Source organism: Homalodisca vitripennis, unplaced genomic scaffold, assembly GCF_021130785.1.
Source record: "Homalodisca vitripennis isolate AUS2020 unplaced genomic scaffold, UT_GWSS_2.1 ScUCBcl_1474;HRSCAF=5149, whole genome shotgun sequence".
Taxonomy (NCBI): domain Eukaryota; kingdom Metazoa; phylum Arthropoda; class Insecta; order Hemiptera; family Cicadellidae; genus Homalodisca; species Homalodisca vitripennis.
Window position 1 is genome coordinate 27,609 of NW_025777584.1, and position 16,947 is coordinate 44,555.

At 35.4% G+C, this 16,947-nt stretch overlaps 1 protein-coding gene across 1 annotated transcript; it reads left to right on the forward strand.

Moving 5' to 3' along the window:
- The first annotated feature begins 15,551 nt into the window (after positions 1–15,551).
- Positions 15,552–16,660, forward strand: LOC124371461. The gene is made up of 2 exons (XM_046829794.1): positions 15,552–15,826; positions 15,995–16,660. The coding sequence occupies exons 1-2, from the start codon at positions 15,723–15,725 to the stop codon at positions 16,554–16,556; spliced, it is 666 nt and encodes a 221-aa protein (XP_046685750.1). The 5' UTR covers positions 15,552–15,722; the 3' UTR covers positions 16,557–16,660.
- Positions 16,661–16,947: the final 287 nt, after the last annotated feature.

Sequence of the window (16,947 nt, forward strand, 5' to 3'; positions counted from 1 at the left end):
AAATCCTAAGCCAGAATTGGATGACTATTTTTCTTCTAATATTGTAGATTACCAGCCTTTTTTAAGAACACTTTTTCTAAAGAAAGGTTTAGACAGATTTTTTGGAACCTTCATGTACATCCTCCCCATAGTAGTGGTCCCATAAGAGGAACCCTAACACGCTCTGGAAAAGTGCGAAAAGTAGTGCAATATTTGGATAAAATGTATAGAAAATATTATGTTCCACAGCACAAGATCAGCGTGGATGAGAGTACCGTTGCCTTTAAAGGCAGAGTACATTTTAAAGTCTATAACAAGGATAAACCCATAAAATGGGGTATAAAGATTTTTGTTATCGCAGAAGCAAGCACCGGCTATATTTGTGGCCTAGAACCTTACTTAGGTAAGACAACTACAGAAACTCTGATTAGGCCAGATTTGCTTGTAACAAGCAGAATAGTGCTGCACTTGGTGAAGAAACTGGAAGACGATTACGGCAGTGTACAAGGCTTTCATATTTTTACAGATCGCTATTACACCAGTGTAGAACTGGCATCTGCACTTCATCAAATGAAAGTAAACTTGACAGGTACAATAATGCGTAATCGCAAAGGTTTACCCACAAAAATCAGATCTTCTAAAAAAACACAGAAAAGTAAACTAAAAAAAGGAGATATGAAAGTATACAGAAAGGAAAATAAATTTTCTATTGTACACTGGAAAGACACAAATGACGTGACTGTTCTTAGCACTTTGTATGATGCCTCTGTACAAACAGTTAGACGTGTCAAGAAAGGGGGAGCCGTTGTCAGTGTAAATAAACCAAAGTCTGTTTGTAAATATAATGAATCGATGGGTGGTGTCGACCTGACAGACCATTATATTTCAAGTTACCCATTCATCCGCAAGTCACTAAAATGGTGGAGGAAAGTTTTTTTTTTGGTTGTTTGAAACAGCCATTGTAAATGCTTACATTCTGTTCACAAAGAATAAACCAGAAAATGCCAAAGTCCGACAAAGAGTTTTCAGGAAAAATCTGGTAAAGCAATTAGTGGGGGACAAACAAAATAAAAACAAAAGAAGCAGGCCACCCAGCATTGAACAAGAAGAACGTTTGAATGGCAAGCTTCATGTATTGATGCCTCTTGAAGGTAAAAAATTGAAGGACTGTATTGTTTGCAGTGGACGAGGTGAAGGTTCGTCAAGGAAATGAACAAAATTAATATGTGATACTTGTGAGAGTAAACCAGGACTTTGTTTTCAAAAATATCATACAGAAAAAGACTTCAAAAATTAGTTTGTGTCAACAACAACAAAAAATTATATGTATTTTGTATGTATTACATAATTTTTTGCATTTTCAATGTTTTTTATTAATATTAATTAATACTAATATTGTATTATATTCCAAAGAAAATCAGAAAACTAAAGAAATAGATACCTTAAGTTGTTAAATGAATTAAAACAATGTAATTTAAATTTATTATTGGCCTTTTAATTATTAAAAACCCAAGGTGATTCACAATTGTATTAGATAAGCAAAAATACATTCCGACCTGGCAAAGCACAATGGGAGTTTACTAACCGAGCAGAGAGCAAAGCGGCCATTGCCACAATAGTGGCCGTGCCGACTGCACAGGACAATGAGGTTAGTTCATCAATCGAGCTGCCACGGAAACAGCTGTGGGCAGTAAAGTGGCCCATCCAACTTGAGAGGACAATCATTAAAACACCCATCCAATGGCAAAGGGTTAAGAAAACTGATCGTGTGTACACTCTTAAAAAATATGATTCTGCACTTTTCCAAGAGAAATGATTTTACGGTTGTAATGCCTGATTCATGTGACATTATTGAATATAAAGGTTGGTGGCTTAATTTCTATAAGAAAAATATGGTATCCAATGAAAGCTCAGGAAGACATGTACCAAAAGAACAAAAAATTCCTTTTGAAATTAGTACGTTTCTACAGTTTACTCATTCTCAAACTGTAAAAAATAAAGTTCAAGCTCGAACATACATAGATGGACTTCAGTTACAGACATTTAGTTTAAGAAATTCTAACAAGAATAACTTGGTACTTGCAGAGACTTTAGCCTACCCTGGTGGGTGTGTTCCAATAAACTTAAAAAAAAATTGAAGATATAAAAAAAACTCTGTCCATACCTCCCGGATGACGAAGAAGTGAAGATTTTTTATGAACAATTAAATGTTTTGCCAACAATCAGTACGGAGAGGCCAAAAGTGGAAAATGTTTAGTTTAAAACCTGACATACATAAAAAGCTTTTTAGCGTTTGTATATTTTCAAATTAAAAATTATTTTTGCCCATAGACCAATTTTTACTAACCTTATAAGTTAATATGTAATAAATAATTTTGCATTGTGAACTAGAGTTTTATTCAATAACCTGAGTTATTAGGCCTCAATAATAACAATAAATGCCACCATTTATTGTTAAAAGCTTTCGTTCATTTGAGAAAGCACATAAGTCCAAGTCAAAAAAGATTTTTTTTCTTAAATGAAAAATGAAAAACTTTTTTACACCTACAAATGGACTTATGCCATGTTTTGGGATTATTCTTTGTTTTTTGTTTATTTTTATTGGTTAATGTAACAATATTGTACAGTTTTTTTAATTTTCCTAAAGTTTACTTTTTTGACTTATGTTGTTTCTCAAATGACCCATTCATTTGTTTTTAATGTCTGGGATTGAAAGGGTTAACCAGTGTATAATCTCACATGACATCTAAACAATAAGTGATGTCAATATTTGAGTCGTCCAGTTTCAAAACGCATTATGTCCACGCTTTTTTGATATTTAGTTAGGACCGCCATGCTATGTTTGGCTATAGACTGTATGAAATAATACGAATATCCTGCAATAAAACATGTTTTTTCCGTGTTAAATAAATATTTGAAAAGTAGGTAATGCAGCAAAATGCATTTTGTCCACTACTTTGTCAACAAAAAACTGCAGCAGAGTGCGTTATATTTATTTAAAGAACACTGCAGCAAAACCCCTTTTGTCCGTACATTGTTGAATGATGTATACAAAAACTGTTTCAAACACCATTATGGCCACAATCAAATTCTACTTGACTATAATAGTTCTATTTTGTTATATTATTTTAACTAGGGGATAACTAATTTTTAGTGGGGTAATGGAGGTTAGTGGGTAATGGGGGTCACATCAGTATTAGAAAAAGCAACAGCCGTGCAGAGGTGTGTATGGTGCTGCGCTCTGGTCATCAGCTTCGGGAACTAACCTACGAGAGCCGGAGGTTCAGTTGCCATCATTAGCCGAGTGAGGCCTTTGTGAATGTTTGTGCCACTTTTTTTATTATTTTGAATGAACTTTAGCAGCCTGTAAGTACCATAACACCATTATGTTTCCTTAGATTACATATTCTGGTACGTAGATAATGTTATTCTAAACATTTGTGCGGGTTTTAATGTTAATTAGGGCAAGTAGGTTTTTCTAAATGTGTCGAAAATTATTTGTTTACAATGCGGGTAATGGTGGTCAATCTCGTGGGGGAATGGGGGCCACCTTACCCTCATTACTCCACATTGTGCTCTGGTATTTGTTGGTCGTGATGGAATGTTACTCCACAAGTGTCCGTTCCTCCCCCGCATACGCTGATTAGGACATATAAAGTGATGTGGATCACGAGGAACTGGTGGTGGTCCATGAGCTACAGTTGGTGGTGAAGCAGGACGAGCTACGGCTGCTTGAGGTATAGGCACTAGTGGTGAAGCAGGAAGAGCCACAGCTGCTCGAGGTCTAGGCACTGGTGGTGAAGCAGGACGAGCTAAAGCTTCCTGAGGTCTAGACATTGGTGGTGAAGCCGGACGAGCTAAAGGTGCATTTCCTACCTGAGGAATGTCTGTCGGTGGAGGATGACCATGGCAATAAGCTGCAATAACAGCATTGATAGTTTCATCTATAGTATCCATAATTATCCCTTGTGTAGCAATTTTAGCTGTAGGTATTTCCAGTAAGTCTTCATTATCACTAGCAGAACTAGTACCTGATGGTGAATAGTCCGGGTCAGCGTCTGTATCATCACTGTCGTCTATACCGGAGTAATATTGTTGATCAGTGGTTTCTTCTTCTTCAGATATAAAGTCATCAGATAAACTTTCATTCAAACATTGTAGAATACGTTGTTCCTGATCCGTATCCATTTTGAGAGTTCACCAATAACTATATTACATAAATATTTACAACTTTATCACATACAAAAACACATAGAAACACTAAACATTCGTACATATGACGAGCACGTAAAACACTAAACTATCGTCGGCAAGACGACACAATGCTATTGTAAAAACAACGTACAAGCTAACGTTTCGTCTCCACGACTACGCATTCGATATATTGCACAAACTATACGAGCGAGGTGGCTGCCAAACTACTCACGGACCCGGCGGAGCGTTGACTGACCTTACGTGGAGGGGGGGCGCGTTCAAACAATAACTTAGCGCGCCACACTCGAAAAACTGTATCGCGTCGTCACAGTGACGACGCCTTAGCTTTCTAGGGTTAATTAAGATTTTCATGTTACATAATATAGGCCTAAGACCACTATTAGTTAAGACATAACATAATAGCATCATTTCATGCAAACACATTCCAAAACAATATTAATTATAAGAAAACATGTACCTAAATAAGAAGATTTAAAAATAATTATAATATTAACTAGCCTATCCAATTTCAACATGGCCTAACCATAATTGAATTTTAACCCTAGACCTGACACAATGACAAATAGATTAGATTTATTTAGTTTCTTATAATATTATGTAATATAGCTCTGAACATCACCAAAATATGTTAAAAATCACTTATTAGATATTAAATACCATTATCCTGTAGTTAATTATAAACAAACATAATTTAGAGCCTAGTTTAACAATATTTGTCAATACCAGAATAATAGTACATTTAATAGTGAAAAGGACCCAGTATATAGATAATTACCACCCAAGATCATAAAAATCATCTACAAAAGGATTTTTGAATATAATTTCTTTCAATGCTCGGGATAACCTAACAGGGAGCAATCGACAGTGGAGGTTTGGTGTAATAATAGCAGCCATCTTGGACAGTGACCACTGACCTATCTCAAGTAACCTACCACCAAAATAGATGTTCTTTCAAATCAAACACTTGCCCATGCATTAAAATAAGACTTCTTATATAATATATTTAATAATCTCTAGATTTAAGAACGAAACAAATTATACTTTTCTATAGTAGATTTTTGTAAGGAATACGAATTTAATAATGCCCACACCCACAATATAATAATTTAGAACCTTAGCATAAATATATTTAAGCACTTGTACGACAGGAGAAGCCATTAACTATTACCAAACAATGCTTATATATTTTAAAAAAAAAACTTGTCCGAATACCTAAAGATCATTTCTTTTAATATAATCCGATATATTTCTAAATTATTATTTTTAATTATAATAGCAAAAAAGGAACATTTAAATCAAATTCTCAAACCCAAAACCCTTCTTCCTCACTCTGACCAATAAGAAAAAATTCCTCAGTTCGCCATTGTTAACTGACCACTCTGATTGGCCAGCAGTGATCTAAACAGCTTCACACGGACCCAAGCCATCTTGTTAGCATCTTTAACCAGTTTCCTCGAGGTCTTGAGACAAGACAGACCTCCGTGTACTGACTACTACATTTTTTTTAAATTTATCATAAAAACCTTCAATTTAACCAGTAAAATATCAAATTACACAGTACACTTACCTGAGCTTCGAGAATATTCCTTTTATATTTGACAAAGGGAATTAGTTGAGTGAGAACATTGAACTTATCATAATTAACACCAAGCAGTGTATTATACTTGGTACTTTTCACTCTCATATTCGTCGCTTCATCTGCCAGAACTGACATCCAGCATCAAGAGAAGTATTTCAAATAGAACTTAAAGAACTTCAGCACATAGAACATCCAGATCTTCACTCTCATCATTTCACCAAACTACCCACCAGGATGGAGCCCGTCTTCTAGACACTCGTCAAGGGTACCCTTCATCACAACCCAGCTATCCAATCGCTCAATAAAGGAGAAAACTGGTCAGAGATTTAATTTATATTCCAATATAAACATTTATTTCAAAGATCACTGTCCAAACCCAATCAAATGAACTTAAAATTGTACTAAATTTCCTTTAAAAGCTCATAAAATACTTTAATATTAATTTTCTGTCATAATATTCTTTTTTACTTACAATTAATATCAATTTCTTTATTTCAATATTTTAATCTTCCAAACAATAACTGTCATGATAAATAATTTAATATATGGCTGTCTTTTCTTTTAAATTGTCTTTGTCAGGTGAAAGAACCTACCCCTAGATAAGAGCAGAACAATTGTATTTTAATAGAGCATTCATTATATTTTTAAAAGAACCCTGAGAATTATTAATAAAAGAATTGTAAAAGAAATTAATAATTATAGTTCATTAAAAAGTTTGTAATACAGATTTGTAAACAAGAATTTATTTATTTTCTCAACCACCTTTTCTTTTCATTTAAGATATAATAATAAATTGACACCACAACGTGAGAGAGAATTTTAATAAACAATTGCAGTAAAGTAATATTAGTTTTTAAAAGAACAATGAAATCAAAGTCGGCCATAGTGATTGTATAAGTAGCAATATAAGGTTTTAATTTTATTATTCTATAAGTATGTAATTTATTGCACTTTCAAATGTAAACCAAATGTATATTATAATTCCATTATTGTGTGTCTGTATAAGCAATAAAACAATTGGTATAAAGTAGTTGGTTTTTAATTATTTAAATTTTAAATCCCACATGTAAACATTGCAGGTTTTACTACGAAATAATTCCGAGTTGGAGGAGGAAGGCCGCTACGATGAATAACAGCTGACGCAGAGATCGCCGTGGGCAGTGACACTGGCCACCCGAGCGGCAAGGACAACTCATGTAGTAGTCATTCTGAGCTGTCTTAACCCTTTGCACTCTCCTGGCCTGCATTGCAGAATGTCCAATCACTCTTGTAGCCTGCAATGCATCCAGCAGATCCAGCACCATAACTCTGATTTTAAATGGTTTGGTTTGTCCATAAGCTCTCGTGTCCTGCATTGCAGGCAAAATCTATTTTTCTCTTCCACTCTCCTATCCAGCATTGCAGTCAACGCATGACTCATTATATTTAATTTTGTGTAATTAGTTGTAGTGTATCTACGTATTTCAAGTCATGTTAAACTGAAATAAAACTAACCAATTAACAAAATTTAGCTGTTTTCAATAGCCAAAAATATTTTTAAATTGAAATATTAACAATTTATTTGACAGTTTCTTTCTTGCTAGATACATATTGTCAAGTTTACTTAATTTACTTGTGTTTATAGACCTATTTTGTCATAACTCAGCATAAAATAGTAACAAGGGACAGTATTGATAACTATTAATGGCCGGTCAGATGTTGGGGTTCAAAACAATGTAAGGAAACAATGACGCAACACTTGCAACACAGCTGGCTTATCAGTGACTAAGGGGCCAGTTCTATTTCCAGCAGTGTGAGTGGTTTATCAGTCTAGTTGACAAGTGTTTGTGACTTCTATTAGTATTTTGTTATTTTTGTGTTAGTTTTTAATAAAAGTTTTATTATAATGGCTGATGATTTACTGACTTCTGATGATATAAGGAATATTATAAACCAAGACGTTTCTGATGACGAATTGGATGATATTGCACAACCTTCTACAAGTGCAGGTAAAGATTTGATATTTGATAGTGACCATGACAGTGATTTAGATATTGTTGAGGAAGATGGTGGGAGTGACAGTGATGTTCATGATAATGCTGATCCAGAGCCTTCTGAAAAAAATGGCGCAAATGGAACATGAATGATGTTAGCTTTCTGAATTTAACCACGTTATTAGGGACAATTGTGGATTTAAACCTCCACAAAATTTTAATAGAGAATCTGACATTGAGTATTTCAATCTATTTTTTACCGATGAGCTGTGTCTTGAAATAGTAAAAGAAAGTAATCGTCATGCAAGACAGAAAATTTTAATGAACACTCCCCTGCAAAAAAATTCATGCTGGCACTCATGGGTTGACATTACTTTACTTGAGTTTAAGGCATTTATAGGTGTTGTTCTTAATATGGGACTGAATCAGAAACCATCGATAGATGATTACTTTTCTCTGAATTGGTTGGATTTCCAACCGTGCTTTAAAACCGTATTTTCTAAAGAAAGATTCTATCAAATATTCTGGTCACTCCACATAAGCCCACCTCACAATACAGGTCCAATATTAGGAACTTTGACCCGATCCGGGAAAGTTAAAAGATTTTTAAAGTATCTGGAAACCAAATTTCAAGAGTACTTTGTACCATCTAAGAATTTGAGTGTGGATGAAAGTACGATTGGTTTTTAAAGGCCGGGTTATGTTCAAAGTTTACAATAAGGATAAACCCACTAAGTGGGGACTTAAAGTTTTTTGTATTGAGTGATTCCGTAAGCGGGTATATATGTGCAATGGAACTTTACATTGGATCGCAAATGACTTTGAACATTGATCGGCCAGATTTATTAGTTACAACTAAGGTTGTCTTACATTTAACAAATAAAATTGAAAATGGTTATGGCACTGTGGAAGGTTTTCACATTTACACTGATCGATATTATACAAGTGTAGAATTGGCCAATGAGCTATTTAAAATGAAAGTGCATTTAACGGGGACATTGAACAGAGGTAGAAAGGGACTACCAAGTGAGATAAAAGCTAAACCAAAATTGAAGAAGGGGGATATTTTATCTTATAGAAAAGATGGATGTGATTCAGACCCTTCAAATATACAGATTTTAGAATGGAAGGATAAGAGATCTGTACTTATGCTAACTACCTTATACGACAACAGTACGGAAGAGGTAAAAAGAATAGTTAAAGGAGGAAATGAAGAATCTGTTTTGAAGCCAGCCGTTATATGCCGCTATAATGAGAATATGGGTGGGGTGGACGTCGCAGACCACTACATATCTACGTATTCTTTTGCCCGGAAAACACTAAAAATGGTGGCGTAAGGTGTTTTTCTGGGCACTAGAAGTTGCAGTAGTTAATGCTTTTATATTACGCAATAGTACCAGACCACCAGGTGCCAAAGCATTGAAACAAAGAAATTTTAGGAGACATGTTATTGAATCATTAGTTGGTGACATTAGAAACACAAAAAAGCGAGGACGGCCTTCTGTACAAGATGAAGATGTAAGACTAGATGGTAAACTACACGTGCCAGAGTTTTTGGAACCAAGAAAGTCTAAAGACTGTAGTGTGTGCAGTTTCACGGGAGAGCAAAGAGAGAGGAAGAGAACAAGACTTTATTGTGACACCTGTCCCAATAAGCCAGGACTACATCCGGGTAATTGTTTCCGCATTTACCATACAGTAAAAAGGTATAAAGAACAATAAGCAAATATGTTGCTAAAATAGTTTGTAAGTATTTTTGAACTCCTTTAATTTTACGTGATATCTATAATAAGCCTTTTCTTTTTAATTATATATATTATAAGTATAATTTTTTACTTTTATATGTTCATTTTATTGTCAAAACTGCCATTTAACTATTTCTGCACATCTGTTCATTTTATATGTTATCTATAAGTCTTTTATTTTAATATAAATGTGTTTTTATATGTTTTTTCTGTTATTTATAGATTTGTAATTAAGTTTTTAAAACCATATATATCAATTTACTAAACAAAATATACATTTAAACAAATGTAAACACTGTTTTTCCTTATAACCTAACATATTTGTTTATGGTAGTTTAAAATTATTTCACGGTAAAATATAATACAACCAAGATACACAAGGAAAATTGATTACATTACAAATATAATACAAAAAAAACAATATTGATAGAATTTTTGTAACCTTTGTGTATTTAAACTTTAAATACCCTTAAATGTCAGGCTGTGGAATGACTGGCAAAAATAAATAATAGTTGTAATAGCGTCACTGGAGCATCTAGATCCCAGCTGTGGAGGAAACCATGGCCGCCTGCAATGCTGGATAGGAGAGTGCAGAGGACAGCAAGCAATAAAATAATTCAGAGCTCTTGGGAATCCGCCATTGACTGCAATGCAGGCAAGGAGAGTGCAAAGGGTTAAGGTGGCATTCCTAAGCGACGACTGTGGCGACTCCAGCCGCACTGCTCGAGCCGCGCGGCCAGAACCACAACGGCTGTAGCCGACAGGTACATTCCTTAGGAGCGACTAGAGCAGTTGGGTTTTAGACGTCATGGCAGATGCATCAGTGTTGGGGTTAGCCTATATTCTACTGCAAGAAGAAGAGGAAGAAGAAATATTGTTGGTTAAGTTCAAAAAGAATGAAAATCCACATCCATTCATTGTACCTATCAAGATGCCAAGAGGGGTTTCAAAAGATTTTAATTCAGAGACATCTTCTGCAGGACGACTCAATGTTCAGAAAGTTTTTTCGTTTGAATAGAGTCCAGTTTGATTACATATTATCATGCATCGAAAGCGGTTTAATCAGAAACTCATGCAACAAAGTCAAACAGCCCATCAGCCCTGCAGAAAAATTGGGACTGACGCTAAGGTAAGAATGTAATATAACAGTAAATGCTTAAAAAACAATATGTTTATTAAAAAAACATTAGGCCTACATTGGAAAACATCTATATCATAAACCTATTAAAACAGTATGTTAGTTTGCATGTGCAGATTATTTAAATTTCATACCACATGTGTTGGTCAATAGAGTGAAGTCGTACTCATCATCATCATTCAAAATAGATGGTGATTGAAGTGTCAAATTCGAGCTGCAAGAAGTGGAGGACTTGTCATCAAACCGTGGGACATTATGAGCTCGATTTACTTCTTCCAATTCCAATTGGCTAACAATTTGACAAATTTCCATCCTCGCACGGATTTGATTTTCAGGGGAAAATTTTTTAAGTGTCATAGCCATACTTTGGAAAAATACATCAATGGGATGTTGCTCTTTTGGCTTATCCAAAATAGCTGACATTAGTTTAGATCTTTCTTCAGAATTCCTCTTAAAAACTTTGAGAATACTTTCTCCTGATAATTTAGTTTTCAGCTTTCGTTTTTTTGATTGCTTCGGCACACCATCACCATCGAGCTGCTCGGGTTCTTCGGATAGATCTTTGTTAAGATCCTCTGGATCACGAATTTCAGAATAAACAGATTCTTCGGCCATTTCAACATTTTCAGTTTCTTGTCCATCAACTTTTGTTTCATCATCTTGAGTGATAGTATTTGTGACTGTCCTAAGACAACGCAAAAAGAGTTTATTAGTTTTTCCATAATAGTTCCATAATAGGTTGTTCATACACTGTACACTGAGAGAAAAGGGGTGTTTGAACATACTTAAATACGTTTTTATCAAATAAAGATAAATATTTAGTTTCAACATTAAGTCAAACAATAGAGGTACCTATGTTATTTACGTATGTGATGTTGGTGTTGAGTGACGCCACTATATGACGTTCCAACCGCAAGATGTATGAAAAATAAGTAGTCAATTGAATTGTGTTTCTTACTTATGCCTATGATAATATGTAAATAGAAAATTTACATATTACAACTATGTTGGTTATAAAATTATTAATTGCATAGTATGTTATTTACTTAATTTTGGAGAAGCAGTGAGGAATTTACTAATCGGAAGTACGTTATTTAATTACTTTCAAGAGCACATATACGGAGTATCCCCGAACTTCCCACCAATATTTTCAGGTATTATTCCTGGACCAAAGACAAACTAAAAATATAATATTCAAACTTTCACAAACTAAAGATGTTGTAAAATGTATAAATCTAATTTTTTACCTCCTTTTGACCGAAACTGTTAGGTATTAGTATCAAATAATCAAGAATAAAAGGTCAATAACAAAAGTCATGTATAACAAAATATCTAATATCACATTGCCAGTTTCAGGCCAACTTACTCTCTCTCACATTAGACCACGTTCATGAATTCAAGGTAGTCTTCAAGATGCCATTTGCGCACTTTCTTTGAACTCGCAGATCCTGTGGGAAGTTTTTTTGGCTCTTTTGCGCCTCATATATGTATCCCGGATATTTTTCCATCGGTTTTTACACTCTTCAGCTGAAAAAAAATGTTTCATTAAATTTTACGAATTTTTTCAGGTATTTAGCAGTTGGAGAAAGCTTCGCTTCTTTGTCATTTGCATTCCGAATATCAGCAAGTTATATAAGTCGTATTATCAAGGAAGTATTAGAAGTATGCAGTGCAAGACTTCCAGCTGAATTCATGCCAACTCCTACTACTCAAGACCTCCTCTTACTGTCGAAGGCCTTTGAAGAATTATGGAATTTTCCCAATTGTATATTGGCAGTAGATGGAAAACATGTACGGGTTTCTTGTCCAGCAAGTAGTGGATCCCAATTTTTTAATTACAAAGAGTACTTTTCAATAGTTTTGCTAGCTTTTGTAGATGCTAATTATAAGTTTGTTATGGTTGACATTGGTTCCTACGGACGCGAAAGAGACAGTGGTATTTTAGAAAAATCTAACTTAGGGGGGCTAATCAGAAATGAACAGTTCTATCCTCCACCAAGGACTGTAGGTACAAAAGAGCTTCCTTATGTTATAGTAGGTGATGAAGCCTTTAAACTTTCAATGCATTTAATGAAACCTTTCACAAGACCAGAAGCTCGTACTAATAAAAGAAAAGCTGTTTTCAACTACAGACTGTCTCGTGCAAGAAGAGTATCGGAAAATTCCTTTGCATTACTGTCTCAAGTTTTTCGTGTTTTTTATACCCCAATAGCAGTCAACCCAGGGGTCACAGACAAGTTAATATTGACTGCCTGTTGCCTGCACAATATGCTACGCGATGCGTACCTTGAAGAAAATGGCCAGTGTTATTTTGAGCTCTCCAACTCGGAACCATTATCATCACAAAATATGATTTCTTTGCGTGCTGGAGGTGGCTTTGGTAACCTTGAAGGTTTTGACATAAGAGACCGTTTTTGTGACTACTTTAATAGCAAAAGTGGATCCGTACATTGGCAAATGACACACGTCAACAAGACAGACGAACAATTAAAGAGGAAAAGAAAACCCTATTAAAGGGATGTAACTTTTGTGTTCATAAACATAAGTCAAATGTACTTTATACTTACTGTAAATAAATAAGCAAATATAATACTTTACCTGGTAATTTCATTTTCATGCCAATTTCACTCCACACGTTATCTCTGACGTTTGCATCCTTGTACAGGTGGTGTTTTGCGTTAAAAAGACAAGGGTGTTCACGCACTAGTTCGATGAGTCTTGAGTCTTCCATAATTGATGAACAATGCACATTAAAACAGTAAAAACAGCTTCAGTCGTCGCGGCTGTTACGACTAGACTGCTCATGTGAGCAGTCCAGCCGTACGTCTCGAGCCGCCGCATTACAGTCGCTTCTGTCGCGCGGCGCTAGTCGCGTCATAGGAATGGGTTTCGTTTACTTACATGCGATGCGGTATGAGTCATAGTCGCGCGGCTCGAGCCGTGCGGCTGGAGCCGCGACAGTCGTCGCTTAAGGCTACGGCCACACTCACCGTTTTTGTCGCTGCGTCAGAATCGCAACGATAGGAGAATCTCTGTTTAGAATGGAGTTAAATGGGAGCCGGCCACACTGGCCGTCCTGCGACGACGGCAGCGATTCGAACGCAACATGTAGCGTTTTTCGGTCGCTGCGACGAAAACGCAGCTTATGTTATCAAATGAAGGTGGCCACACTCGCCGTTCCTGTCGCAACTTGTCCCTCCCCACTCTTCTTACTTCCTATACCATTTCAGTCACCTCACTCTATTTGTGACCTCTTTGACAAGTGTCTTCTTTGTTGTAATAATTCTATTAGTTAAAATGTTTGACACCGAACTATTTATTAACGAGGTGAGCATCCGTCCTCCACTTTGGGATCTTAAATTAAAGGACTACAGTAACCGTGATTTAAAATCTAAGCTATGGATTGAGGTGGCCAGGATAGTGCTTTCGAACTGGGAGCAGATGACTAATGAGGAAAAAAAATAAAGAAGGTGAGTAAAATTTTAGTACTTGAAATAATAATGAATTTATTTTCATAAAAACAAGACCATTTACAAAAAATAAGCAATGACTGAAAAACTAACCTAACCACATTTTCCAGTAATTGTGCAAGTAGAGAGAATATTTAACTGCTTAAAAAAATTTACTCCAGTCTTCCGTGAAAAAATCGTAATCGCTCCCTGTAGCGTACAAAATAAAATGTAGGACTGTAAGGTTTTACAGAAATTACTATAATTTTAGCACAACAATTACTAAAACTATCAATGTTATGCACACATTACATGAAACTGAACAGCATTGAATATTATAAATAAAAAATAATATAAATATGATGTGTTCATATCTAAGGGAGTTTCAGTTTATAAAGCAGTAATGTACACTTTTATCAAGCTCATTTACAAAACTTTCCTATATTATTAATGGCATACTTAAGAGTAAGTTATTTAAATCATGTCAAATTGCCAAGGAACGCTTCCAGCGGGGGATGTGAAATAATTGGCGAATCTATCGCGGATTGCTTTTGCAGTCAAAGGGGCGCCGCCAGTGCCCAACACGGGTATGTCTTCTAAAGGACAAGACAGGGTGTCTTCAAACTGAAAACCGTCTCTTACACGTACAAAGTTGTGTAAAACACATGCGGCTTGAACAACCTCTACAACAAATTCTGAGTCCAAACAAATAGCACCATGAAAAACTCGCCATTTGTTAGCAAGTAAACCGAAAGTGCATTCAAACAAATCGACGAGCTCGTGAAAGCCGATAGTTAAACAATATTTTTTGTGTGGTTAGATTTCTTTTAGCATATGGCCTAAGAACATGTTGAGTCATTGAGAAAGCTTCATCTGCTACAATGACGAAAGGCATTGGGGTGTCATCTTCAGAATCAGGCAATCTTTGATCATTTGGTATACTAAGTTTTCCCTTAACTAGCAGATTGTGCAAGGCAGACTGTCTAAAAATATTAGAATCACTATTTTTTCCGTAACTACCAATATCAATTGCAGTAAAACAATAGTTTGAATCAACCAAAGCAAGCAACACAACAGAAAAAAATTGTTTGTAGTTGAAATACTCCGAGCCACTTCCTTGAGGATTCACTATTCGGATATGTTTTCCGTCCAAGGCTCCCATGCAGTTTGGAAAATTTGCACGAGTATTGAAGCCATTGGCAATTTCTTCCCATTCTTCGGTATTTGGCAGTTTCATAAACTTTTCTTTCATAGTAGCCCATAAAACCGTGCAAGTTTCTCTGATGAGTTTACTTATAGTCGATCTACCAATTCGGTATTCAAACGCGAGAGATCTGAACGTGTTTCCTGTAGCAATAAACCTGAAACAAATAACAAAATCTGTAGATATATATTTTATCTCACAGTAATAAGACACTGTGTTAGTTGTTCAAGTTTATTATTGGGGACTTGAACATAAAAACCCAACCCCCCCCCACCTGAAACGAAACAAATCTAACTTTTTGGACTTTTCTGGTTGGTTAATGTAATTTACATTACTAACATGTATCCTTGATAAAGTATATAATTGCATAAACTGTCTTTATTACAGTAAAGGAATTGCAAAAAAAATGGAGATCACTACGAGATTGTTTTGCGAGGGAGATGAAAAACTTGAAATTACCTAGTGGCAGTAGCCAAAAGAAGAAGAAAAAGTATGTGTACTTCGATCAACTGCTGTTCCTCACTGCGAACAACACTGACAGGAGGTAAGAATTAATAAGAAAATATTAGCAAATCTGTTAACCTAACCTAACCTAACCTAACCTAACCTTTTTCAACTTGTTTTTTTTAACAGGTTTAACTTGTTGTAGGTAAAAAATTTGAGAGTTTAACTTTTATCCTGAACTCAATGGTGAAGAGCTATTTTCTTGCAGGACAACCACCAATGTTCCTGATGAGCAACCCGACATTGGAAACGAAAATGCGGCTACTGAAGAAAACAACGAAGATTTGACTGAGGTAGTTGCTTCAGAACCAGCAACACCTAACCAAGTAGCGCCCAACCAAGCAGCGCCTAACCGTATCAACAAAAAATATCGACAGACTCCCTTTGAAATGGCCGTACTTAAACATTTGACAAATGCAAGCAAGCCAACGGATGAAGAAGAAGAAGCTGATAAGCACTTTCTACTATCCTTTTTGCCTATGTTAAAAAACCTTCCTGTTGACAAAAAATTGTGGGTTCGGATGAAATTTACGGAAGTTATGCAGCAAGCCTTGGCAGTAGAACGCTATAACCCTCCCCCTGCATTTTTTGCCCACTCAAGTCACCAGTGGCAGCAGCTACCAAACGTCCCTAATCATCCCCAATATAACTACCCTAATTGGACGGATGCTTCTCCAAGAGAGCGCCAGGCTAACATTCAGTCCCCTACACCCTCTGAATCGCTTAGTAACAATAATTCGGATGTGTTTAGTGTTTTTGAAGAATTGTAATTGGACTGGACACCTTCATTGCAAAAGTGTTAATTATTTTTACTGCATTATTTAAATGTAAGATTACATAACCTCTTGCATTACAAATATTACTTGTTTGATTTGATATTTTGCTATCTCATTTACCTACAACAACAAATACAATTATAATCTATTACAAATAACTATTAAAGTAATGGATTTAAAATTATAATAACATGAAATTTGTTCTGAGGTTAAGTGGTAGAGACGACTGAACTTCGCCTCCTTAAATTTTCCTTTTCCATTTCAATATAAAGTAGGAACGTGGAATAATTGATAACGTTGAAGCATTTAATATATTTTGTCAAATGTTATTATAATATCAGAGTAATTGTCACATTTTGTTACGTACCTCAAAGTTACAGCTAAG